At 39.6% G+C, this 25,505-nt stretch overlaps 1 protein-coding gene across 7 annotated transcripts in view; it reads right to left on the bottom strand.

The window, feature by feature from the left end:
• The window catches only part of TP53BP1 (tumor protein p53 binding protein 1), a 73,871-nt gene that overhangs the window by 17,749 nt on the left and 30,617 nt on the right, over positions 1 to 25,505 (bottom strand). For 5 of the 7 annotated variants that reach the window (XM_021096915.1, XM_021096926.1, XM_021096931.1 and 2 more), the window contains 7 exons: positions 23,360 to 23,479; positions 22,386 to 22,589; positions 18,823 to 18,880; positions 15,885 to 15,977; positions 11,036 to 11,519; positions 5,803 to 5,955; positions 58 to 326 (listed from right to left, as the gene is read on the bottom strand). In XM_021096915.1, the coding sequence (XP_020952574.1) occupies positions 58 to 326; positions 5,803 to 5,955; positions 11,036 to 11,519; positions 15,885 to 15,977; positions 18,823 to 18,880; positions 22,386 to 22,589; positions 23,360 to 23,479 (1,381 nt within the window). The remainder of the gene's footprint in view (positions 1 to 57; positions 327 to 5,802; positions 5,956 to 11,035; positions 11,520 to 15,884; positions 15,978 to 18,822; positions 18,881 to 22,385; positions 22,590 to 23,359; positions 23,480 to 25,505) is intronic. The other 2 variants (XM_021096946.1, XM_021096921.1) reach the window with 1 other exon arrangement.

Genomic DNA, 25,505 nt, shown 5'->3' with positions numbered 1-25,505 from the left:
AAAATGTCAGCCACCCTGCCCCTGCTGTGGCTCTCTCTCTGGAGACCCTGTCTGCACCTCAGTTTTCCCAGGCCTCCTCGGGAGCTGGGCAAGGCAAAATCTGCAGGTTCCGTCCCACTGGTTTTCCCTTTGAGTGGTCCGGCTCCTCTCCCTGAGCTGCCACTGCTGTGCACGGCTGAGAGACTCCCACTTGATGTGCGGTGTAAGCTGGACGCCTTGGAGGAGAAGGAACTGATATCTCCCAGGTCACCTGAAGAGCCCCCAGTTTGTGAAGGGGAAACTTCAGTTTCACACTCCTGACACTCTACGATTGGGTCTTCAGTCTCCTGCAAGGAAGGAATGGATACAAGAGCTCAAAAAAGTCACAAGAGTTCCCTGGTGGCTCAGTGGGTTAAGGATGCAGCATTGTCAGTGCAGGTCACTGCTGTGGTTCAGGTTCAATCCTTGGCCTGGGAACTTCTGCAAGCTGTAGGTAAGGAAAAAAAAAAAAAAAAAAAAAAAAAAGAACTCCCCTTGTAGCACAGTGGAAACGAATCTGACTAGGAACCATAAGGTCGAGGGTTTGATCCCTGGCCTCATTCAGTGGGTTAAGAATCCAACCGTTGGAGAGAGGATTAAGATAGCAGAATAGAAGGACTGGAGCTCAACTTCTCTCCTAAAAACAACAAAATTCACAACTAAAGGCTGAGCAATCTCCACCCAAATGGACCGGAAACCTTAAAAAAGATACCTTACTCCAGAAGAAAAAGAGGAGGACACATCAAGAGGTAGGAGGGGTGATTTCGCGATATAAACAACCCCATACCTCCCGGGTAGGAAACTCCACAGACTGAAAACTAACTGGTTCACAGAGACTCACCTACAGGAGTGAGAGTTCTGAGCCCCACATCAAACCCTCATGTGCAGTGATCTGCACTGGGAGAAAGAACCCCTGGAGCATCTGGCATTGAAGGCCAGTGGGGCTTGTGTGCAGGAGCTCCACAGGACTGGGGGGAAACGGAGACCCCATTCTTAAAAGGTGCACACAGACTTTCACGTGCATTGGGTCCCAGGGCAGAGCGAGGTCTCCATAGGAATCTGGGTCAAACCTGACTGCAGTTCTTGGAGGACATCCTGGGAAAACAGGGGTGAATGTGGCTTCTTGTGAGGAAGGGACATTGAAGGCAAAGCTCTCAGGAATATTCAGCAGCTGCCTTTCTCTGGAGGTGGCCATTTTGGGAAAATCTGGCCCCACCCATCAGTCAGTCAGTGCTCTGAGAAGCCCCAGGGCAAACAACAATCCAGGTGGGATCACAGCCCCACCCCTCAGTAAACAGGCTACCTAAAGACCCCTCAGGCACACAGCTGCCCCTAATCCCATCCAGAGACTAAGCCCCACCCACCAGAGGGATTAGAATCAGCTCTACCTGCCAGTGGGCAGGCATCAGCCCCTCCCATCAGGAAGCCTACACCAAGCCCCCATACTGACATCAGCCACAAGGGGGGCAGACACCAGAAGTAAGAGAGGCTACAACTCTATTATCTGAAAAAGGTCACCACACCAAAAACCTATAAAAATGAAAAGACAGAAAACTATAACTCAGATGAGGGAGAAAGGAAAAACCCCAGAAAAACAGCTAAGCCATTAGAGATTCTCAGCCTACAGGAAAAAGACTTTAGATTGTTGATGCTGAACATGATGCAAGACATTGGAAATAAACTGAAGGCAAAGATGGATAACTTACAGGAAACACTGACCAAAGAGATACAAGATATAAAACTTCAACAAGAAGAGATGCAAAATACAATAACTGAAATAAAAAATTCACGAGAAGCAGCTAACAGCAGAATACAGGAGGCAGAAGAACGAATAAGCAAGGTGGAGAGAACAGATGAGTGGAAGTTATGGATGCAGAACAGAAAAGAGAAAAAAGATTGAAAACAAATGAAGAGTCTCAGAGAACTCTGGGACAACGTGAAACGTACAAACATCCGTATTATAGGGGTGCCAGAGGAGAAGAGAGAGACAGGTATAGAAAAAAATATTCCAATAGATACTAGCCAAAAATTTCCCTAACATGGGAAAGGAGTCACTCACTCAAATCCAGGAAGCACAACGAGTACCATATAAAATAAACCCAAGGAGGAATACACTGAGACACATATTAATCAAACTAACCAAAATTAAAGACAAAGAGAAAATCTTGAAAGCAGCTAGGGAAAAGAAACAAGTAACATACAAGGGAACCCCAATAAGGTTATCAGCAGATTTTTCAGCAGAAACTCTGCAGGCCAGAAGGGAGTGGCATGATATACTTAACTGATGAAAGGAAAAAACCTCCAACCAAGATTTCTTTACCCAGCAAGGCTCTCATTCAGATTTGAAGGAAAAAGCAAAACCTTCACAAATAAGCAAAAGTTGAGAGAATTCAGCAACACTAAACCAGCCTTACAACAAATACTAAAGGAACTTCACCAGGCAGAAAAGAAAAGACAGCAACAGGAAACAAAAATTCCACAAATGACAAGGCTCACCAGTAAAGGTATATATACAGTAAAGATATGAAATCATCCATGCACAATTATACCACCAAAATCAGAAATCATGAGAAGAGGTGGGTACAAATGCAGGACACTGGAGATGAACTTGTAATTAAGAGAACAACAACTTAAAACAATCTCATATAGACTCTTATATCAAAACTTCAGAATATCTGCAAACCAAAAATCGACAACTGATACACAAACAAGGAACCTCTGGAGAAGAAATGTATCTCATAGTAAACAAGTGCATAATCCACCATGAAGGGGGTCATTTGACATCATTCTTGGAATGATGAAGTCTTCTTAGATCTGATTCTGACTTCCTCTCCACCAAAGAATTTATGATAATTATAATTAAATAATGCAACTGTACAATTAAATAATACAGTTCTACAATTGTATTATTAATAACCATTTCTCTCCATGGTACAATGTAAGGTCTATAATGTCTTGTTTATCACATCATCTAGAATGGTGTAATGCCTATACTGAAGAATCAATAAGATGTAACAAATTGTGAGGACATATTTATATACACTGTTTTTTAACCAATTGATGCATTTTATATTTTACATATTTTGTATTATTAAAATTTTGTATAATTTTTGTTATTCTTACCATTTAAGTTATTCTTTTTATTATGCTATATAAAATATTTAACGGTATATAAGGCTTTCTTTCTTCTTTATAAATTTTAGTTGGATAATATACACGATTTTAATATAATGCTAATATTTAGAGAAAAATTGAAATATAATAGATAATACTAAATAGTAAAGATGAAAGCCATATAAAATGGGATAATAAATTTCCTATTTGTCTCAGCATATTTTTCATTCCACTTCTCCAGAAGGAGTCACTTAATCTGTTTCTTAAGATCCATGATATAATAATCTGTGAATGTAATTGTTTAAATATATGTATTTTATTCTGTAAAAAAAAATAAAAATACAGATACTGAAAAAAAAAAAAAAAAGGATCTAGCATTGCCATGGGCTGCCGTATAGGTTGCAGACATGGCTCGAATCCAGCATTGCTGTGGCGTAGGTTGGCAGCTGCAGCTCCGATTAGACCCCTAGCCTGGGAGCCTCCATATGCTACAAGTGTGGCCCTAAAAACCAAAACCAAAACCAATACCAAAAACAAAAAAAAGCCACAATAACATAATGCTAATGTTATGGCTAGAAAAACCTAGAGATGGGAGGAAATTTCAATTCAGAAAGGGGGATTTGGAGTTCCCGCTGTGGCACAGTGGGTGAAGGACCTGGCCTTGCCATAGCTACAGCTTATATTCAATCCCCAGCCTGAGAACTTTCATGTGCTCCAAATGCAGCCACGAAAAAAAAAAAAAAAAAAAAAATCAGGAGAAGGGAATAATAATGGAAAGGTTCTATATATGTTTTGAATAATGGTTACAATTATTGTCAAAAGCCACTGAACTGAACATTTAAGACCTGTGCATTCTACAAGGAATATATATCTCAATAAAAAATAAAACAAGATGGTAGATCAGGAAAGAGACCTTTACCTCAGGCTAAGTTAAATTATCCTTTTCCCAGTCAAGTTCACAACCTTTGGCTGCTGGGAACCCAGCAAGGATTCTAACCTAGAAGACAGATATAATTTCCTGTCTAACAGAAGACAAATAAGGAAGTAGGAAGGACAGAAGAGGAAAATGAACAGTTAGGAACCCTTCTGGGTAGCCTCACATGTTTCTTGAAATTAGATATTTTACAAATTTCCAGTATCTATTAGAAGACAGGAATGTCAAACAGACTATCTTACTCCCATGCTTACTTTGATGGATTGGTAGTTGCCTGGAGCTAAGTTTTAAGCAACCTCTGAGGCTAATTCCCAGGTTTAGTGAGAGAAGGTTCTAGGACCAATCAGAAATGTCCTCTAAAGGTACAAGATTGAAAGATTACAGCACAAGTACTGCACATTTGCCTTCCTATCTAGCCTGTTCGAGCATAATTGTCAGAGAAAGTATGGAGAAGTATATAAGACTCTTCCCTCAAAGAGTTTACGATGTCTCTGGGAAACAATATGCAAAGCACACACAGACACACATTTAAACAATACTGCAAGATGACTAAATGATTATTTTTGACCACTTTCTTCTTAAAAAATCTTTCCTCGGAGTTCCTGTTGTGGCGCAGTGGTTACCAAAACTGACTAGGAACCATGAGGTTTCGGGTTCGATCCCTGCCCTTGCTCAGTGGGTTAACGATCCGGCGTTGCCATGAGCTGTGGTGTAGGTCGCAGACACGGCTCGGATCCAGCGTTGCTGTGGCTCTGGTGTAGGCGGGTGGCTACAGCTCCGATTCATCCCCTAGCCTCGGAACCTCCATATGCCACGCGGGAGTGGCCCCAGAAAAGACAAAAAAAAAAAAAATCTTTCTTCCTCTGGAGTTCCCGACATGGCTCAGTGGTTAATGAATCCGACTAGGAACCATGAGGTTGGGGGTTCAATCCCTGGCCTTGCTCAGTGGGTTGAGTGTCGTTGCTGTGAGCTGTGGTGTGGGTCACAGATGTGGCTCGGATCTCGTGTTGCTGTGGCCCTGGTGTAGGCCGGTGACTACAGCTCCGGTTAGACCCCTAGCCTGGGAACCTCCATATGCCAAGGGAGCAGTCCTAGAAAAGGCAAAAAGACAAAAAAAAAAATCTTTCCTCCTCTAGAATCTATCAAGTCATTTTCTCTTCCCTTCATTTTCATTCTACCTCTTTAACTACTACTTTTTATACCTGTTTTTCAGTTCCTCATTCTCTGCTTATTTCTTTTAAATTAGTATTTCCAAGCACTCTTTCTCAATCCTTTCCTCACTCTCCCATGCTTTCTCTGGCCAGTCCAGGGATTCAGATCCAGCAGACGCAGATTGGATCTGGTGTTGCTGTGGCTGTGGCATAGGCCGGCAGCCGGAGTTCTGATTCAACCCCAGCCCAAAAAATTCCATATGCCACAGATGCAGCCCTTAAAAATATAAATAAATAAATAAAATATTTATATTTACACATGAGAGATATGTATCAATCTGTTCTTTATAGATACAGAAAGCATGATGATGGAACCAGTTCGATAAGCGACCAAAGGTCAAACAGCAAAACCATGGGTAGGAAAGACATAGAACTCAGGACTTTAACCCAGTTCTTCTATCTTTCTAATAAAAGGATGAAGGAAAACAAAGTGTTAGGAGCTAGTTGCCTAGGGAAGAGGGGTGGAAGCAGAGAGCTTTCTACTGAAAGAAGTTTGCCACAGAGACCCAAAGTATATATTATTACCTCAGTTACTTTCCTTTCTACTTCTGTTCCATCCACATAATATACATCTGTGATGACACGTGTGACAAGTGTGCGAACCTCTCGAATTGTTCTCATATGTCGATGCAAGACATGGCCATGTGGGGGCTGAGGCATATCAAATTCTTCCTCTCCCTATGGAAAAAAACACAGAACACAAGCATGGGTCTCACTGCAAAATGGCAGAATCATAAATCAACTTCATCATGAGGATTGTTCAGAAGTTCCATGAATCTAGTGTGCTGGATTATTCCAGCTGCTTTGTTTCTATTCACCTATAGGTAATACTAAGGATGGACCAGCTTATAGCCAGAGGCTAGGAAGAGTTTGTATCAGTATCACCCAAAACAACCTATTTCTGGAGGTCCCATCATGGCTCAGTGGGTTAAGAACCCAACTAGCATCCATGAGGATGCAGGTTTGATCCTTGGCCTCACTCAGTGGGTTAAAGGATCTGATATTGTTGTGGGCTGTGGTGTAGCTACAGATAAGGCTTGGATCTGACAAGGCTGTGGCTGTGGTGAAGGCCTGCAGCTGCACCTCTGATTTGACCACCAGACTGGGAACTTCCATAAGCCACAGCCACAGCACCCACCCTCCCCCCAAAAAAAGAAGGAAAAAATAAACAACCTATTTCTGTCTACATCAAAATTCTAACATCCAACACTTACATCTAGGCTATTTAAGTGAAACTTTGACCCCCTAAAAGTTTATTTTTATTTATTTATTTTTGTCTTTTTTAGGGCCTCACCCACAGCATATGGAGGTTCCCAGACTACGGGTTGAATTGGAGCTACAGCTAAGGGCCTACACCACAGCAATGCCAGATCCAAGTCGCATCTTTTGGTCTACACCACAGCTCATGGCAACACTGGATCCTTAAGAAACTGGTCGAGGCCAAAGATCAAACCCGCAACCTCATGGTTCTTAGTCGGATTCATTTCCACTGAGCCGTGACAGGAATTCCGAGCACATTATTTTTAGATTGTAATCCTGATTTTGCTGCAGACTTGTCAATCATCATACAAGTTTACACTTGCAACAGCTCTTTAGATAAAAGGAATTCTTTTAGAACTTTATATAAACCAGAATATCTGTTAATCTCAGTGCACTGTTTTTCCTGCATTAGTAAATAGAAATCATGATTTACTGATACAGGAAACAGGATTTCTCCTAGAATTAAGTATGAAATATTTAATCTATTCCAAATAATAGCTTATAACTAGAGCTGAACTGGTTCCAGAAACAGAGAACATTAGCAAATTAGGATTTTTTTATCTAGTTGTATCATAAAGAATAATCAGTTATATAGCTTGTTTCTTTTTTTCTTTTCATTTTTTGGCTGCCTTGCATCATATGGAATTCCTCAGGTCAGGGATCAGATCTGAGCTGCGGCTGTGGCAACACCAGATCCTTAACCCACTGTGCTAGGCCGGGGACAAACCTGCATCCCAGCACTCCCAAGACACCACCATCCCATTGTGCCACAGTGGGAACTCCATATAGTTTAATAGGATTCTACATTGTTTTTTGGCTGTGCCTTCACATGTGGAAGGTCCCAGGCCAGGAACTGAACCTGCACCACAGCAGCGACTGAGCCACTACAGTGACAACATCAGATCCTTAACCCAATGTGCCACAAGAGAACTCCAAAGACTCTATATTTTTATAACAACTGTTACATATGTTTTCTCATTAACACCTACATCACATTTATTCGTATCCAGGGCCCCCATCTACCTCGTGGCTCTGTAATTTTGAGAGAAAATGTTCACTTTTCTCTCCCATTTTATTTCCTCTGTGATAGACTGATTTTACTCTCTGCAGTCAGTGTCAAGGTATCCAAGTCTTTCAAAAGAGTTATATATACCACTGCAATAATGATGAATCTAGTTTTTACCCACAATGTGGTTGTAATTACCTAAAGCTTTCAATAATTTATCTGAATAATTCCCATTCCAACTTCATGTCAGGGGTGAAATAACTACTAAAATGGATAGGTAAATTATGTGAATAAATATAAATAAAATCAAATGCATGGAAATTTATTCAACTAACTCCTTAAAATACTTTTGTAACTCTGGTTAATGTGTCAGAGCACTGGTCTGTCACACTTCAATCATCAGGGTGCCCCTGCATCAGAACCATGGGCAGCCTGGACTTCCTGCCTGCACACACAGAGTGAGTTAGACCCTGGATCAAAGAGGTCTAAAAGGTTTCAGTGCTTTATATATCCCCAAAACAGGGCCAAAAAGCCTCCCTATATTCTTTAATTTCTACAGCCAAACAAATGATCACTTCGAGAGAGGTACTTAAATGAACATGTCTGATAGAGTAAGAAACAGAAGGGAAAGAAGGCAGGTAAAAAGACAATTATGCTAACTCTCTTCAAATAGTCTTCTGAAAAGAGATTTCAGTAAAGTAGCTTGAGGATCTTGTTATAGTTAAAGGAAGATAAAATGAAAATAAAAACACACTTTCACTTCATAGAAAACCTGGCTCCAGGTCCTCATGACACATAAATAAAAATTTAAAGAATGTCAAAGATAGGCTGACTGGAGTTCCCATAGTGGCTCAGAGGGTTAAGAATCTGATGAGTATCCATGAGGATGTGGACTCAATCCCTGGCCTGGCTCAGTGGGTTAAGGATCCAGCATTGCCGTGAGCTGTGGTGGAGGTCGAAGATGTGGCTTGGACCCAGCACTGCTGTGGCTGTGGATTCGACCAGCAGTTGCAGCTCTGATTTGACCCCTAGCCTGGGAACTTCCATATGCTGTGGTATGGCCATAAAAAGATAAAAAAAAAGCACTGATACAGCCTTCCTAATTTTCCAACCATCTTCCAAAGATGGGACACCAATCTTGACTTGTTACTCTACCCATCTATTTTTTTTAATTGTGGCAAAATATACTTAACATAAAATTTACCATAACCACTTTTAAGTATATATTTTGTAGCATTATGTACATTGACATAGTTGTACAATCATTCCCGTATCTACCTCCAGAACTCTTTCATCTTTCCCAATTGAAACTCTGTAACTGTTCACCTTCTAGCACTTCTCTTTTCTTAGCAGGAGCAGCTAGCTCTTAAATGTGTTATTTCACTCTGTATGGTATAGCAGTATAAGCAGTGGTTTACGACAGTAATTTAAAACAATAATAATCAATAGGTTATAGCAGCAGCAAATATATACTGATCAGTACTAAGGGCTTTGCAGGCTTTTACCTCATTTAACTTTCAAGATATCCAGATGAAGTCTTGACTCCAAAATCTGGGCCTTAACCACTCTGGCCCCCATCATCATGAGATAGGAGCAGGGATTACTTCCCTATTTTACATAGGGAGAATTTGAGAAAGTAAAGTTCTGGCATCCACATGATTGCTATCTTTAAGATGAAAGTTTAACTTTTTTTTTTCTTTTTTGGGGCCACACTTGTGCCATATGGAAGTTCCAAGGCTAGGCATTGAATCAGGGCTACAGCTGCCAGCCAATACCACAGCCACAGAAATGCCAGATCCGAGACATGTCTGCGACCTACACCACAGCTCAGGGCAATGCCAAATCCTTAACCCACTGAGCAAGGCCAGCGATCAAACCTACATCCTCATGGATACTAGTCAGTTTCTTAATCCACTGAGCCACAATGGGAACTCCCAGTTAACTGTACAGTCAGAGAAACCAAATTATTATGTGGCAGAACACAAACACTTTAAGAGCAGAGAGGAAAAAAAAAAAAAAAAAAAAAAAACAGCCACAAAATAGGTCTGATGTGCTATACAGCTTCAAAATTCAAAGGGCTATGCTTCTGAATCTATGAATTGACAGCTTTAGTTCTCAGCAATTGTGGTACCATAAAGACTAATATGAACAGGATTTTTGGAGAGGCATAGATAAACAGAACAAGACCACACAAGCTACGATCAAAAAATAGAAAGGCAACATAGCATAATGAAAAGAATACCGATTCTGAAGTCAGATATGCTGAGTTCAAATTCCAGTTCTGCCACCTACTGATGGCAAAATCTTGGGCAAGTTACTTAACCTCTCTTCAGCTTGGTTTCTTTACCTGTGAAATGGGAATAACAATACCAACCTCATGGGTTGTCTTGAGCACAATGCTGATATAATGTAGGTGTTCAACAAATAAGAACTACATTTTATTTTTATAAAACAAACAACTTGGACCATTCAAAGGAGAGGCACTTCACTTCTGAAGCTTTCCTAGGCAGATCTCAAGTGAAGATGATTTACCAGAGCAACTGAAAACACAATATAACCACAATTACTAACTTCCAAATTTTCCCTGCCATGGAACCTCCTGCCATCTGATGAAATTTTATGAACTTCCTCTCATTAGTAGATACATTACTACCACCACTTCTTACCCACAGAATTTTCACTAGTACCTACACTTCCCTGCTCTGTTCCCAAGAACTTGTTCTTCTTCCAGTCTCACGTTCATCCCAATATGTCTAGTCTTAGCCACTTTTTTTTGCCTTTTTAGGGGTGCAGCTGCAGCAAACAGAAGTTTCCAGGCTAGGGACTGAATGGGAGCTGCAGCTGCCAACCTTCACCACAGCTCACAGCAATGCCAGATCCTTAACCCACTGAGCGAGGCCAGGGATTGAACCTGCGTCCTCATGGATGCTAGTCAGATTCATTTCTGCTAAGCCGCTATGGGAACTCCCTGTCTTAGCCTCTTTTTATAGTCCCTGGTCATCTGGGGACCTTCCCTGTTACTGCTTCTTGTTTCCAATACTGTGATACACTATCCTGCATGCTTTTTCCACCCCCTCCTCCTTTACTTTCTACTCTCTCAGTTCCTGGAACCATGGTGAAACAGACTTCAGGGAGAAGCAATCAGCTCTGATAGTTATAAAGGAGGATGAAAAATGATGGCAGAAGGAAAAACTGAATGCAGAAAAGTATTATAGGACCCGGACTACATTCTTGACTTTCTCTTTCAGTAAAGACCTACTTGACAAACTCTAGCCTTATTCTATTTTCCCTCAAAGACTATCTATTGGCTATAGCTATTCATAATTTTCACTGCCCTACCTCTATCCTGGATAAATTATTTTTATCTTTCAACCACTGGTTTGTATAAAACTGTTAAGAATTATCATTAGGTGGAAGTACCACAATTTAAATTCTCTGGGAATCCAGAAAGTTGAAAAGAGGGCCCCTGAGGTGCCCTATACTTTCTCTCACCTGGCTATGGAGCGACTCTGTATCATCCCCAGGAGCACTGACTGGCTTCTCACCACTGCCTCTCTCAGTCTGAACTGTGGCATCTTGTTTTCCAGAGTTCTGGTCTGCTGTACTGGTCCCTTGTTCACATACGTTCTTCACAGTCTGAGTTGCTGCTGAAACAGTTTCTGGGACCCACAGGGAATGCTCTATGGTCTGGATTCCTATGTTATTTTGGCTGGGCCTTTCAACCAACGCCTTACTAGGTTTTTCCTGACTAATATTCCGCCCTTCTTTCTGGCTTTCCAGTGTATCTATCTCCATTGCTTCCCCTTGAGGACTGGATGGCTCCTGTGTGGCCATCTGCTGGGAGGTAGGAGAAGCAGGGTCTTTGACAGGACTACTGTGCTTCATAGGCTGTTGACTCTGCCTAGTCCTTTGGTCACCTTCTAATTTTCCTTTCTCCTCTTTATCTTGAGTACTTGGAAAATGGAGCAAGTTCCCCCTGAAAATCAAGCACATAAAGAAACCATGTCAAGTAAGCAAGAGTGTGTTGGGGGTGGGGGGTAAAGGGGTAACCATAATTTGACAATTTGAGAAATGTGGGGAAGGGAGAAAATAAGGTGACAGAGCCTATCACATTATAAGATGCTCATACACAGGACTATTCCACCACAGTGGTAAAAAAAAAAATAGCCATAAAATTTATTCTCTCCATTAGCTATGAACTCTGAACCTTGACATAGGAAAATAAGGTAAACGAAAGATGTAAAACTATTACTGATGTCATAGACAATGAAAGCAACTTAGGGATCTACTTCAAAACAGGATCAATTAGGTCAAGATGTCTCATTTGGCTTTATGAATGTTCTAACATCCCCTGAACAACTCCTAGCATCCTAGATACTGTTCATTACCCCTTGACTAATAATTTTAGGAAAACAAACCCAATTTGTAAACCAAAGAGTTGTAGTGAGATTCTAGCTTTGCTAGCTATGGCATTATCTAGAACTAACCATGTCAGGATGACTTTGTTCTTCACAGTTCTTTTCATTAGCCTTCCATTTGGCTATCAGTGATTTATTCATATATCCCACAAGCATTTGAGGCATGTCCCCTACAAACCAGATACCATGAAATCCTAAGATGCCTAGGAGCTTTTTTTTCCCCCCACACCCACAGCACGCAGAAATTTCTGAGCCAGGGATCAAACCCGTGCCACACTGGCAACCAGAGCTAGAGCAGTGACAACTTCAGATCCTTAACCTGCTACACCACAGGAATTCCCACTTAGGAGCTTTCATAAATGTCCTTAACAATACACCAGAATAAATGGGCCCAGATTTACTCCAAGTGAGCAAGTTACACAGAAACCTGACATTCATGTTTTATTCATCTCTATATTTAAAACATTTAACATAGGGATTAATATAAAGAGCTTAATTTACTTTCAACAAAAGAATGTTCTCAATCAACTGCAAAAATCTACTCTCAGATTAAATAAACTAATTGTACAATTGTGTTTATATAGAAAATATCCTTTACTTCTTTTTACTACATCATAAGTTCACAGAGTCACTGTATTGTGAACAACAAACTAATGCATTTTTAGGCAGTATTAAATATATAATAGCAAGAATAAAGAAAAGAACAACCCAATCTGAACTGACTATGGAAAGTTATCTAGAATGTTTTGGGGTTATTGTATTTTACAAGGCATAAACTGAGTATACCAGAAGATAATATCCAGGATGGTAAGAGGTCTAGAAACTAAGTCACATGTTGCCAAAAAAGTATATGGCCAGAAAAAGATGGAGCTAGTCATCTAAACAAAGCAAGCAGTCTACAACCTGGAAGAAGTTCTCGCCCTTAGAAGTTGAACTGACCTGAAAGACAGAAAAAGGAAGCATGAAGAGCTCTTTAGGGCTTGTTCTTCTCTGGATCTTGGAGAAGAAAGAAAAAGAGAAGTTTCTGAAGTTTCTATCTTGTACAGCTCAGCTTACCAAAACAAGAGACCAAAGCGGGATTCAGAAGTGAGTTCTAGCCAAAGAGAGCCTGGTATTCTTTTGGTTCTTATAACTTGTGTCCTGCCAAGAACTTTAACTGAATGAGGATATCCAGTTCAGTAAAGAACAGGTAAGAATAAGATCACCAAAAGACAGATGAGTTAATATCTACCTGGTTCATAAGTGACCATACGTATAAATTACTTAGCATAATGCTAGGTACACAATAGATGCTCAGCTGAGTATAACACTAGTTGCACAAAACAAAGCAAATAAGGAGACTCAATTCATTTTCTCCATGAACTGAACACTCATGTTTGAATCTCTAAGACATCTAACATATCAACACCTAGGCAACAACAGAAAGTGAGCCAAGAGCTAGAAGGGACAAGATTTGCTAAACCATTTAAAGAATTCAATTGCCACTGTTACCCACCCTCAAGCCTAGACATTTTACCTCGGAAGATACTTATTTAGGGTAGAACTTCTGAAGATAATTACACTTCTAAAACAAAGCTTCACAGAGTTCCTGTTTTTGTAGCTCAGCAGAAACGAATCCGACTAGTATCCATGAGGATGCAGGTTCGATCCCTGGCCTTACTCAGTGAGTTAAGGATCTGGCGTTGCTGTGAGCTGTGGTGTAGGTTGCAGATGCGGCTTGGAGCTGGCGTTGCTGTGGCTGTAGTGCAGACTGGCGGCTAGAGCTCTGATTTGACCCCCTAGCCTGGGAACCTCCATATGCCTTGGGTGCGGCCCTAAAAAGACCAAAAAAAAATTAATTCATTCATTAAACAAAACAAAGCTTTGTTTTATTTTTGGCTTTTTAATTCTTAATTGACAAATATTAGGTTGCTTTTTTCCCCCTAAACTGTTAATCAGAACTCCTTCCTCTCTAAAGACTAAAGGTATCTCATTGCAACACTAGCAATATTTATCAGATTTCTGTCAAATATCTGAATTTTGATATTTATCCTTCTTATATTAGCATCAGTCAAACGATACAAATCAGTCACTTTCCTCCAAAAAATATCTACCATAAAGCTGTGGTATATTAACGTCCCAAGAAACAACAGAGAAGGCATTTTCAGTAACAGTAGAGAGCTTTAGAAGACAAAAGATAACCAATAATTGTAAGAGGGACCACGCTTCTCTTTCTTCATTAGTTACAGCAAAAAAAAACTCTACTCTGGTCACTGCATGTCAGATTTAGAAAGTGACATAAAGAAAGCAAATTTTAGCAGAAAAAGCCTGGGCAAAATTAATCCAAAGTGAAACACGGAAGAATAAACCTCTATACTGAACAACATCTAACCATTCTGTTCTGACTGTTTATTCGTGGAGGCACTGCAATGAAAATCAGGTGGGTTTTTAGCCCCTTGTTCCACCAAGGTTAAACAAAAATCACCAACATCTTAGTCCCCTCTATTTTAAAACAGTCTAATGAAATAGGAAAATAATACAATGCAACTGATAAACTTTGTATTTGCTAGGCCAAGACCATACATACCACTTTGGGAATCATGCAAAGTGGCACTTCACCTAACAAGCTTCCTGATACAACAGAGAATATGACCTGGGCTGATTCCCAAGAATACCAACAGGCTCACATTTAATCATCAAAATACCTGATAAAAGCAAGGACATGTTTCTCTTAAGAATTTCTATCAGTAAGGAACAAAGAAATTATGTTGCAAATAACACTATTAGCAATATATGCTAACAAAACATTATTATGTTCCCTAATTACAAAAATCTCTGAATTCTAGAGACAAAAGATTCTACACCATCATGAAAATACAAGCTTATTACATTGCCATTACTTACTTCCCTAAATATAAGAATCACATATTCCAAACAAGATACTCTTTTAATTAGAGAAGAAATACTCTGTAACTCAAAAATTTTTTTTCTTGCCTCCGAGCTGTTTTAAGAGAGGATGAAGTAAAGAAATTATGGGAAAATTTTAGTTCCATCAAGTAGGACAAACTTTTAAATTTGTGATGTTTAACATCTCAGTTTTGCTGTATGGAACACTAAAGGGAAATAAAAAGTCTGTTAAAAGTAAACATTTTCTGGAGTTCCCATCATGCTGCAGCAGAAACGTATCCAACTAGGAACCATGAGGTTTCAGGTTCGACTCCCGGCTTTGCTCGGTGGGTTAGGGATATGGCATTGCCATGAGCTGTGGTGTAGGTCGCAGCTGTAGCTCTCAATCCCTAGACTGAGAACTTCCATATGCTGTGGATGCAGCTCTAAAAACAAAATTAAAAAAAAATTTCTGGACTTCTCTAGTGGCACAGTGGATTAAGGATCTAGCATTGTCATTGCAGCAGCTTGGCTTGCTGCTGTGAGGCAGGTTTGATTCCTAGCCTGGGAACTTCCGCAAGCTGCAGGTGCAGCCAAAAACAAAAAGGAAACATTTTTGAAACTAAGAAAAAGGGAATATGGAAAATTCCCTGATGGTCTAGTAGTTAAGACTATGCACTTTCACTGCTGCAGCCCAGGTTTAATCTCTGGTCTGAGAACTGAGATCTCACATCAAGCCAATGCACACCATGGCCAAAAATAAAAAAGAAGAAGAAAGAAAAAGGAAATAATCTTAGAAATAGAGAATATTTTCATAAATTCATGAAGGCTAAATCATTTCAAATTGATAGAACTGGCAGATACAGACAAAACTCTATCTATAAAATATTTTTAAAATTTTTTCATGAAACCTCAACTTATAAATCCATCTGGAATATGTCACATTTCCTCAGAAAAAAGCTCAAGTTCACAAACAGTAGCAGTGTATTCTAGATTTTGCTACCAACCATTTTGTGAATCAATGTAGCCCAAAAGATGCTAGGAAAATAAATGCTCGCCTGATGGGTGCAGAAGGGGGTTCCTGATTTTGAGCCTCATCCTCTTGCTGGGCTTCACAGACACAGCCAAACACAGACAGGGTCTTCTGGGGACTAAGAAATAAATTAAAGTAAAATACTTTGTTAGTTTTGAAAGGAAAAGTACCTCTGGAAATTATCCTTTTAGGTACAGAGAGAATAAAATTTTTTCTGAATCCCAAACTCCAAACCTCCATACACCAAAATGCAAATTCTCATACTTGCTTCAAATAGTGTAATAAAACACTTTTGGAGTTCCTGCTGTGGCACAGCAGGTTAAGGATTTGGCTTTCTCTCTGGTGGTGGGTTCAATCCCTGGCCTGGCACAATGGGATAAGGATCCAGAGTTGCCACAGCTGTGGCATAGGTCACAGCTGTGGCTTGGATTCAATCCCTGCCCCAGGAACTTTCACATGCCACAGGTGTGGCCAAAAAAACCCCACAGGAAATAAAAGAATTTATGAGGCAATCATAAAAACATGAATATTGAATATTTGACGGCTTTAAGAAATCAATGCCAATTTTTAAAAGCATTATATGGTACTGTGGTTAAGTTCAAAATAAAGAATTCTTATCTTTTAGAGATAGCACTGGTATATATACAGATTCCATAATGCAAAAATAAGCTTAAAAATAATCCAGTGGAGGAGTTTCCACTGCAGTACAAGATCGGTGACATCTGTGGAACACTGGGACCAGGTCTGATTCCCAGCAGTGGGTTAAGGATCCGATGTTGCCACAGCTTCAGCGTAGGTCACAACTGCTTTGATCTGATCCTTGGCCCAGGAACTCTCATATGCCATGGGGTGGCCAAAAAAGAAAAAAAAAAAATCTGGTAGAAAGGAGAGTGCTGGAAATATTCATAAATTAATCAAGACTAGCCATGAGTTGATAATTTTTAATATTGGGTGATTAATACATGGTGGTTCATTATACTTTTCTCTTTACTTTTTTTTTTTTTTTTTTGTCTTTTTGCCATCTCTTGGGCCACTCCCGTGGCATATGGAGGTTCCCAGGCTAGGGGTCGAATCGGAGCTGTAGCCGCCGGCCTACGCCAGAGCCACAGCAACGCGGAATCCGAGCTGCGTCTGCAACCTACACCACAGCTCACAGTAATGCCGGATCGTTAACCCACTGAGCAAGGGCAGGGATCGAACCTGCAACCTCATGGTTCCTAGTCGGATTCGTTAACCACTGCGCCATGACGGGAACTCCTTCTCTTTACTTTTGCATATGCTTGAATCCTCAATAATGAAATGTGTGAGAAAGAAATAACATGGCAGCAAGTAATCTGCACAGAACCCAGTTACAGACGACACTTAAAAAAAGAGTGGTACTGCTTCACCTCAATGCAGAGGAAGCAGGGGCCATTTAAACAAAGCTTACTTTTAAATAATTTCTTATGATGAACCCATGGTAAAGTGAATAGTCCAAGATTAAAATCTAGATTCTTATTATTTCCAATCCAACCCTCGCCTCAAGTGTTTTCCCCATTTTTCCATCCCTACATACCACCCACACGGTCTGCAAAGCTTCAGCAGTACATTCTGTTCCCTCCTTACTGACACATGCATAGACGATAGTAATAACAAGTTTAGGTCCGGTATACAATTCTATTAAAACTAAAAAGATCAAGTATAAACTCCATTTTCTTCAATTTATTAAGACTACATATCATTAAGGAGTCTTCAACTGAATAAGAATTCAAAGTACTTATACTTCAGATTAAAAAAATATGCAAAAACCCAGAATCTCTCAAGACACAACTTGGCCCAAATCAAAGGATTTAGATGGGTCAGAAACTTGAAACTTAGCATCATATTTAGTCCAGCGACATGTTTTATCTGACCTACCAAAAAGGAAACTTTATTTTTTAAAATTCGATTTCTTTTTAAAAATTTAAAGATTTGAAAACAGTAAGTCTACACTGTAATGAGTGGCTAGGACCGAATGGGGCTACTTGCCTTTTAAATGGAAGCACACATTCACTCGGCCATCACTATCAACACTTCACACTTTTATTTTTCTTTTTAGGGCCACAAGTGTGGCATATAGAAGTTGCCAGGCTAGGGATCAAATCGGAGCTGGAGCTGTTGGCCTACACCACAGCCACAGCAATGTAGGATCCAAGCTGTGTTTGCAACCTACACCCACAGCTCATGGCAACACCAGATCCTTAACCCACTAAGCAAGGCCAGGGATGGAACCCGCATCCTCATGGATATTAGTCAGGTTCATTACCACTGAGCCACATAGGTACTCCAACATTTCATCCTTTTATACCTAGCCTGTTTTACTTACTTATAGTACCTTTCCAGCCTAATTTAAGAATCCTCACCTATATTTCAACAGCTGCTGCTATATTTTCATACTAGGATTAACTCATGCCAGAAACCATTAAAACAATTCTATTCTCATGGCCACCAGATGGCAAAGCTTACCACCTGAGCCTCAGTATGGGGGTCATGCTCATCCTCAAAGCATTACAGCATTCATGACAAAGCAAAAAACAGTTTAAGACTGCAGCTAATTTTGCAGGCAGAAGAGATCTGGCCTGAGGCCATGACTGTGCTGGGGGTGGGTGGTATATCTCAGAAGGAAAAGGTCTATCTATGGCTATCTCTTGTTTATCCTGTTTCCTCACCAATAACCGCAATCTCAGTCTCACCCATGAAAAAGATAAAAAGGGCACTCCCACATGAACAAAAGGAAGAAAGGGAAACATCACTAAATATCTTAGTTCTAAGTATAGCAAAAGCTTTATTAAAGTATTAATAACAAAGTCTATAATTAGATTCAACACATTGCTAAATCCCTTATGCTGAAGTTTCGTTTTAAGTTTTTTTCTCTTGATAAATTACCTTCCCCTCATTACCAGTGGCTGTATATTAAACTCTAAATAGCAACCAGCTCTGGTTACCTGGCAACAGCCTCAGCAACAGCAGTAGATCCATTTTTTCTTTCACCAATTGCAGGCTCTGAATAAAAACAAAAGCAAGAAAAGAAAGGAAAGAGAAACAACTCAGTATGAGACCTAAAACCTTCTCTAAAAGCCTGCTCAACCCCAAAGATGCTCTAAAATAACACTTGGATTTCAGGAGCTATTGAAGCTTTCCTTTCTCTATGACATAAAAAACAATAATAAAAATTAAAAAATAAAATCCCGCTCTACTAGTATTTGCAACAAATAGTAAAAAGGAAATGGATTAAGAATAATAAGTGAACATATTAGATTTTTTTATCATTTAATGACCTTGTCTTTCTCACCTCCACCAATTTTCTTTAAAAATTGCTATAGAAGACTAGAAGGTTCTCCAGAAATACGATATAATAAATTACTAAGCAATAACAGGTAAAAATGAAAATGAAACTTCTGAATCTCAATTCATCTCTTTCCATACAATTAAAAAAATCTTGTAGTAAAAAAAATACAAAACAGAAGTTCCCTGGTGGCACAGCAGGTTAAGAATCTGGCATTGTCACTGCTGTGGCACAGGGGCCAATCCCTGGCCCAGGAATTTCCACATGCCATGGACATGGCCAAAAACCAAACCAAATTTTAACTGAAAACTTTTCAAAACAAATTTAAAAGAAAACTTTAATAAATTACATAGGAAAGTATCTTAGGTTCATGCACAAATTTTAAACAGTATACAGTTTTAAGAGAACCTACACATAGAAGGTACTCAAGTTCTTCCCAAAGTGCTTTTGGGACAGATGTTTGAAAAACAAAACACATTTTCAATAAAGAATCTGTAGCAAAAATTAAAGATCATACTAAAATGAATCTCATATTCTCTAAGCAATGTCACTAATGTCAAGGGATTAAAACTTACTCATTTACAATTAATTCCAGCCTTAGAGAAAATAACAAATATTTTTAAACATTTCTAAAAGACCCACAACCCAACATAATCTGAACAGTCCATCAAGGAGGCAGCCCAAATTTGGTGGTTAGGGCCCTGGCTAAGGTCCTGGCTCCAGCCAGGGCTGGATTTAGTAATGCAACCTGGAAGTAAACTACACCTTCTTAGCCAGTTTCCTCATCTATAGTAAAATATAGATTTTAAGAAAACCAACCTCATAGGTTCATTGTAACGATGATATGAGGAAAACTGAGTACAGTGCCCAATACTATACTCCTAACTTCAGGAAAAGTAGTAAAATTTACTAATGTGGTCATCTTTAACATTTGGTCATCTTTAACATTTGGCTCCTTTAAAGTCTTCCCAATTGTAATTTCAAATCTAAAGATTTCAAATCTAAAGATTCAAGACTACTACTACGTACCTGTTGATTTCAGAGAAGATAACTCTAACAATAAGGAGAGAAACATGTTATACTCTATTTCTACTGTGGTTCTAAGAATCTGATCAACAAGCACTGAGAAGCACAACAGCATTTTTAATCTGGAACCAGACTTCTAGTTCTCCGAACTACCTTGAATTTAGACTACTCTATTTACTAACTACTAATTGCATGACTCTAGGGAACATGCTCAACATTCCTGTGTCTCAGTTTTCTTACCTGCAAAATGATAACATAGGATCCACTTTACAGGTTTGCTATGACATTTAATGAGCTGCACATGTATGGCATGTATGCCTGGCAGATGGCTAAAAACTCAAAATATATTAGCTAAAATTTATTTTCTTTGGTCTGAGAATGAGAAGTCTGTCTTATTCAAGTTCACCCAGTTTATCTGTGGTCTACAAAAGCTCCCCTCCTGTCTCTCTCAGAGGCCTCATTTTTAACCCATTTCTCTTTTGGAGACTTTCTTTCAATCTATAAACCTGCCTAGATTTCCTTCAGCCTAAAATGAAAAACAAAACTCCTTCAATCCTTTATTTCCCTCTAACTTGCTATATTTTTTCTTCCTTTCTCACATAAACTTCTCAAAAGTAGCATAAATCTGCTGCCTCTTCTCTCCTTCACTCTTCAATTTCCTTCAGTATAGCTCCCACCCAAACCACTATACTGAAATAGTTCTAGCTACAGTCACCAGATTCCAATTGCCAAGTCCAATGTACATTTTTAGATATATCTTACTTCTGCATGACATTGCTGTCTTTTTTTTTTTTTTTTATCTTTTTAGGGCCACACCTGCAGCACATGTAAGTTCCCAGGCCAGGGGTCAAACTGGAGCCATAGCAGCTGCCCTACACCACCGCAATGCCAGATCCAAGCCATTTCTTCAACCTCCACCACAGCTCATGGCAACAGTGGACCCTTAACCCACTGAGCAAGGCCAGGGATTGAACCTGTATCCTCATGGACACTAGTCAGGTTCCTTACTGCTGAGCCACAATGGAACTCTGACATTGTTGTCTTCCTGTAACTCTCCTCCCCATAGGATTCCACGGCTTTATACTCTCCTAGTCCTCTTCTCAGAATATTTCTTTACAATTTCCTTTATAAGGCTTCATCTTCTTCTAACTCCATTAAACAGCACTTACAAACTACCTAGTGGAGAAGTTATAAACTCTAGAGTCAGACAGATCTAATTCAAACTTGAGCTCCACCTCTAACCAGTTACTGTAATTTTAGGTATATAACTTTGAAACCTCTCTTTGTCTCAGTTTTCTCATCAATAAAATGGAAATAAGGATATCTACTTTGGAGTGCTATCATGAAAACAAAATGTAGATGTAAAGTCATTCTGCACTTTTTCCCGCTTTTACCTCCATATTTAAATGGTTCTAAATTCCTTTCTATTCTACTACCCCTCTCTCAAATTCATTACCTCATCACCATCTCCACTATTAATGACCCCTGATCTTCCTGGTTAAAGACTGCATTTGCCAGGGAGCAGAATAGATAATAGGCAAGGAAAGGAATGTTGCACAAAGGCACATATTTTTCAAACATTCAGCTGATCCTTAAAAAAAAGCAAAGCTGGAGTTTCCTTGTAGTTCAGCAGGTTAAGGATCCAGTATTATCACTGTAGCAGCCTGGGCTGCTGCTGTGGCACAGGTTTTGATCCCAGGCCTGGGAACTTTCATATGCCATAGGCGTGGCCAAAAAAAAGGGAAAAAAAAGCTAACCTTAATTCTTTAGCTTCTCAGCATGATGTAAAAGGCCTTTCAGAATCTGATGCGGACTTTGCAGCCCATTCTCTCATACCTTCTCTGTATTCTAGCCACACCAAACAACTTGCAATTAATGTGGGAAATAATCAACAGAAACCTATAATATGAATCCACAATCCTAAATTTTTTACCCCCTTCTGAACTCTGATTATAGAAATCTATTACTTTATAGAGACACAAGTTCAATAAAAAGATACAAGTCATACCATAGACTATAAAATGAAGCATCTTCAATAATATGACAGTGACTAGCTGAAAACAAAGAATTTATGAGAATAAGACTTTAAAAATACATTTATAATTATAAATCAATCATTAAATCTAGAAGAAAGATAATTAATACTTCCCAAAAGAGCTGGAGCTACTAGTTACCCAAAATTAACATAAAACTTACTTTCCAGGCTAAACTGCAAAGACTCTTCACTCGCCTCGGTCTCAGGACTGACCAATTTCATTCTCAGACACAATTTATCATCTATTTCTGGGGCAGCCCCAGAATCTCCTTTTTCATTCCCAAGTATGGGATCGTTGGTCTCTACCATGCTTTCAGACATGACGTCACTGGTTGCTATGGTGCTTTCTGGATAGTTGCTAATACCTGAAAGAAGGGAGGCAGGGGGAAGAAAGAAAGAACACTAAAATACAAACATGAAAAACAATAATTCAAGGTCATCAATTTGCCTGTTTGGCTCCACAGTGCTGCAGGACTGAAGGGAGTTCCTAGGATAGATCCTGTCACAAGTATCAACAACTACGCACTAGTATTGACACCTGGTCTTAAGAAGAGCAACAGGATTCAGTTCCACTTCTGCATCTGGACAAAGGATGCTGCATGAGCCCTCAGCCAACCCACATCTGCCAGCATCAGGCATAGGTAGCAGGAGACTCCAGACGGCATGACTGTTACCTCCCAGCACTGACTAGAGAAAACAAATAGGTTAATGTAGAAGACTACTGGCTGCCTCAGGGAAGGAGGATCTAAATTTTCTTGCCCTGTCAAGCAGCAGACTAATTAGCCAAAGTCTTGAATAACTAGTACCACTACCCTACTTGCTGTCCCTTCCTTATAAAACAGCTCTGCATCACTGCTTAGCACTTAAGATTCTAATGCCTTCAAGTAATAGAATAAAATCTTTATATATATTCTCTTCCTTCCTTTCATCCTTTCTTTACTTCCTCTCCACACTTTTCAACATCTCCTGGGAGTAAATTCATGGAATCAAACACCACAACCTTATTCTTCCTAAGACAAAAATCAATACTATCGGCAGGCCCAACTCCTCTGATATAAAAGAATCACTCATACAAGGAATGGTATCTCAGAAATTCTGCTTTAAATATCATTATCATTACATTTTAGTCACTCACCAATTGGAGTACTGTGTCTCTTGGGCTCCAATTTTAGGTGCCCAATAAGAGGTGGAGTTGCACCAGCCAATGGTGGAATAATATCACCTTCTTTAGGCAAAGTAAAATGAAATGGAGTTTCTGGAGGGGAAAAAAAAAACCGAAACAAACAAAAAACAAAAACAAAACAATGATAAACAAAAAGGAAACCAAAATAGAAGTATAAAAAAAGCAAAAGTGAAGAGAACTGCAAGAAAGATCTCAATTATTCTTTTCCTTTCCTTCCAAATTCTACCTCATTCCCAAACCCCCTAAACCAGGCTTTTCAACCAACTTCCTACTATTCTCTCTGCTCTCTGGACAACCATCAACAGGACTGACACAAAGTGGACAACCAAGGGACAGGCAAATAGAGGAAGCCTAAAGTTCGAAGGTCTTGAGGGACAAGGGATCAAAAGGAACATAGAAACATCTTAGCCCCAAGAGAGTAATTGTGGGGATACTCAGTGATACAAATTTGGATAGTTTCAAGTCTAGACACTTTAATTTTGTGCAATGCTAACCCAAGGAGTTCATTTATAAACTTTAGCAATCTCTAGGAGTCTCTACATAAAAGTCTAATGTTAATACATATAATTTACAATCTCAAGGAGGTGACAAAGGACTTCATGGGTTAAAGGACTTCAAAACACTCACTGGTTGTAAAAAAAAAAAATCTATGTGTTACACAGCTCAGTGGTACTGACCAGCATTCACACCAGGCTAAAGCAGTAATGTTCATATCTAAATCTCTGCGAAATGGTAAACTTCACATATATGACCTTCCCCAGAGTAAACATTTTGATTAGTCTTTTTTTTTTTTTTTTTGGCCACACCTGCAGCATGTGTAAGTTCCCAGGTCTGGGACTGAACCCGCACCACAGCAGTGACCTAAGCCACAGGAGTGACAACGTCAGATCCTTTACCCACTAAGTCACTAGGGAACTCCAGTTAGTCGTCATTAAACATCTGTCAAGAGACAAAAACTTTACTTTTTAACTAGGTCTAAGTTCCAGATTTTTGCTAATCAGAATTAGCACACTGCCAAAACCACATTTTCTGATTTCCTAATTATCTCTTTTAATAAAATGACTAAGTTTGGGAGAAAAAAAGAATTACGCCAGATTTCTGCTCTTAAACCTGACATGAAAATCTGTACTTACTTCCCAGGAATGGCTCAGAGAAACTATAATCTGGCATGCCCAGTCACTATTCCTCGTGAAAACAGTTTGTCTAACGTGCTTTCCAACATCACCAAGTAATTCTCCAATTCCCAGTGGACACTTAGTGGCTGTACTGCAAATTAACTCAATTGTGACACTATTTTTCCTGAGATAGCATCAGATCCTATAAATTAAAAATGTAGTCCCACAAGACTGGCCCACTTCACACACCCATCTGAAATTCAGGCTGCTACCTGTGCTTCTAACCAACTGGCTCTACGGACAGGTTCCCACAACATCCTTCTCCATTAACTTGCTATAGCTGCTCACAGTACTCAGAGAACATTTACTTACATTTACTAGTTTATTATAAAGGACACAGATGAACAGCCAGATGAAGAGGTACATATGGTGAGGTCTGGAGGGTTGTGATAGCAGGAATTTCTGCCTCCCAAGTAACTGGTATTAGATACCCTCCTGGCTCACTGATGAACAGGAAACATCTAATTTTGTTGTTCAAGAGTTTTTTTTTTTTTTTTTTTTTTTTCCCACTGCACAGCAAGGGGGTCAGGTTATCCTTACATGTATACATTGCAATTACAGTTTTTTCCCCCACCCTTTCTTCTGTTGCAACATGAGTATCTAGACATAGTTCTCAATGCTATTCAGCAGGATCTCCTTGTTCCAAGAGTTTTTAAAAAGCTTTAATCTCTAGACTCCCATCCCAGGAGGTCAGTGGGTGGGGCTGAAAGTTCCAATCCTCTAAGCATTTAGTCTTTCTGGTGAACAGTCCCACCCTGAGGCTATGTGGAGTTAGGTAGGTGGGAATCCACCCTAAATCATCTCAATAGTGACTGAAAGGGCCTGTTAGGAATAACAAACCTATTTCTATCATCTAGGAAATTACAAAGGGTTTAGGAGCACAATGCCAAGAACTGGATGAAGACCAAATATATTTCTTACTA

This window comes from Sus scrofa, chromosome 1 (genome assembly GCF_000003025.6).
Source record: "Sus scrofa isolate TJ Tabasco breed Duroc chromosome 1, Sscrofa11.1, whole genome shotgun sequence".
NCBI lineage: Eukaryota > Metazoa > Chordata > Mammalia > Artiodactyla > Suidae > Sus > Sus scrofa.
Note: the sequence above shows the minus strand (reverse complement) of the source record. Positions and strands in the feature narration are given on the sequence as shown.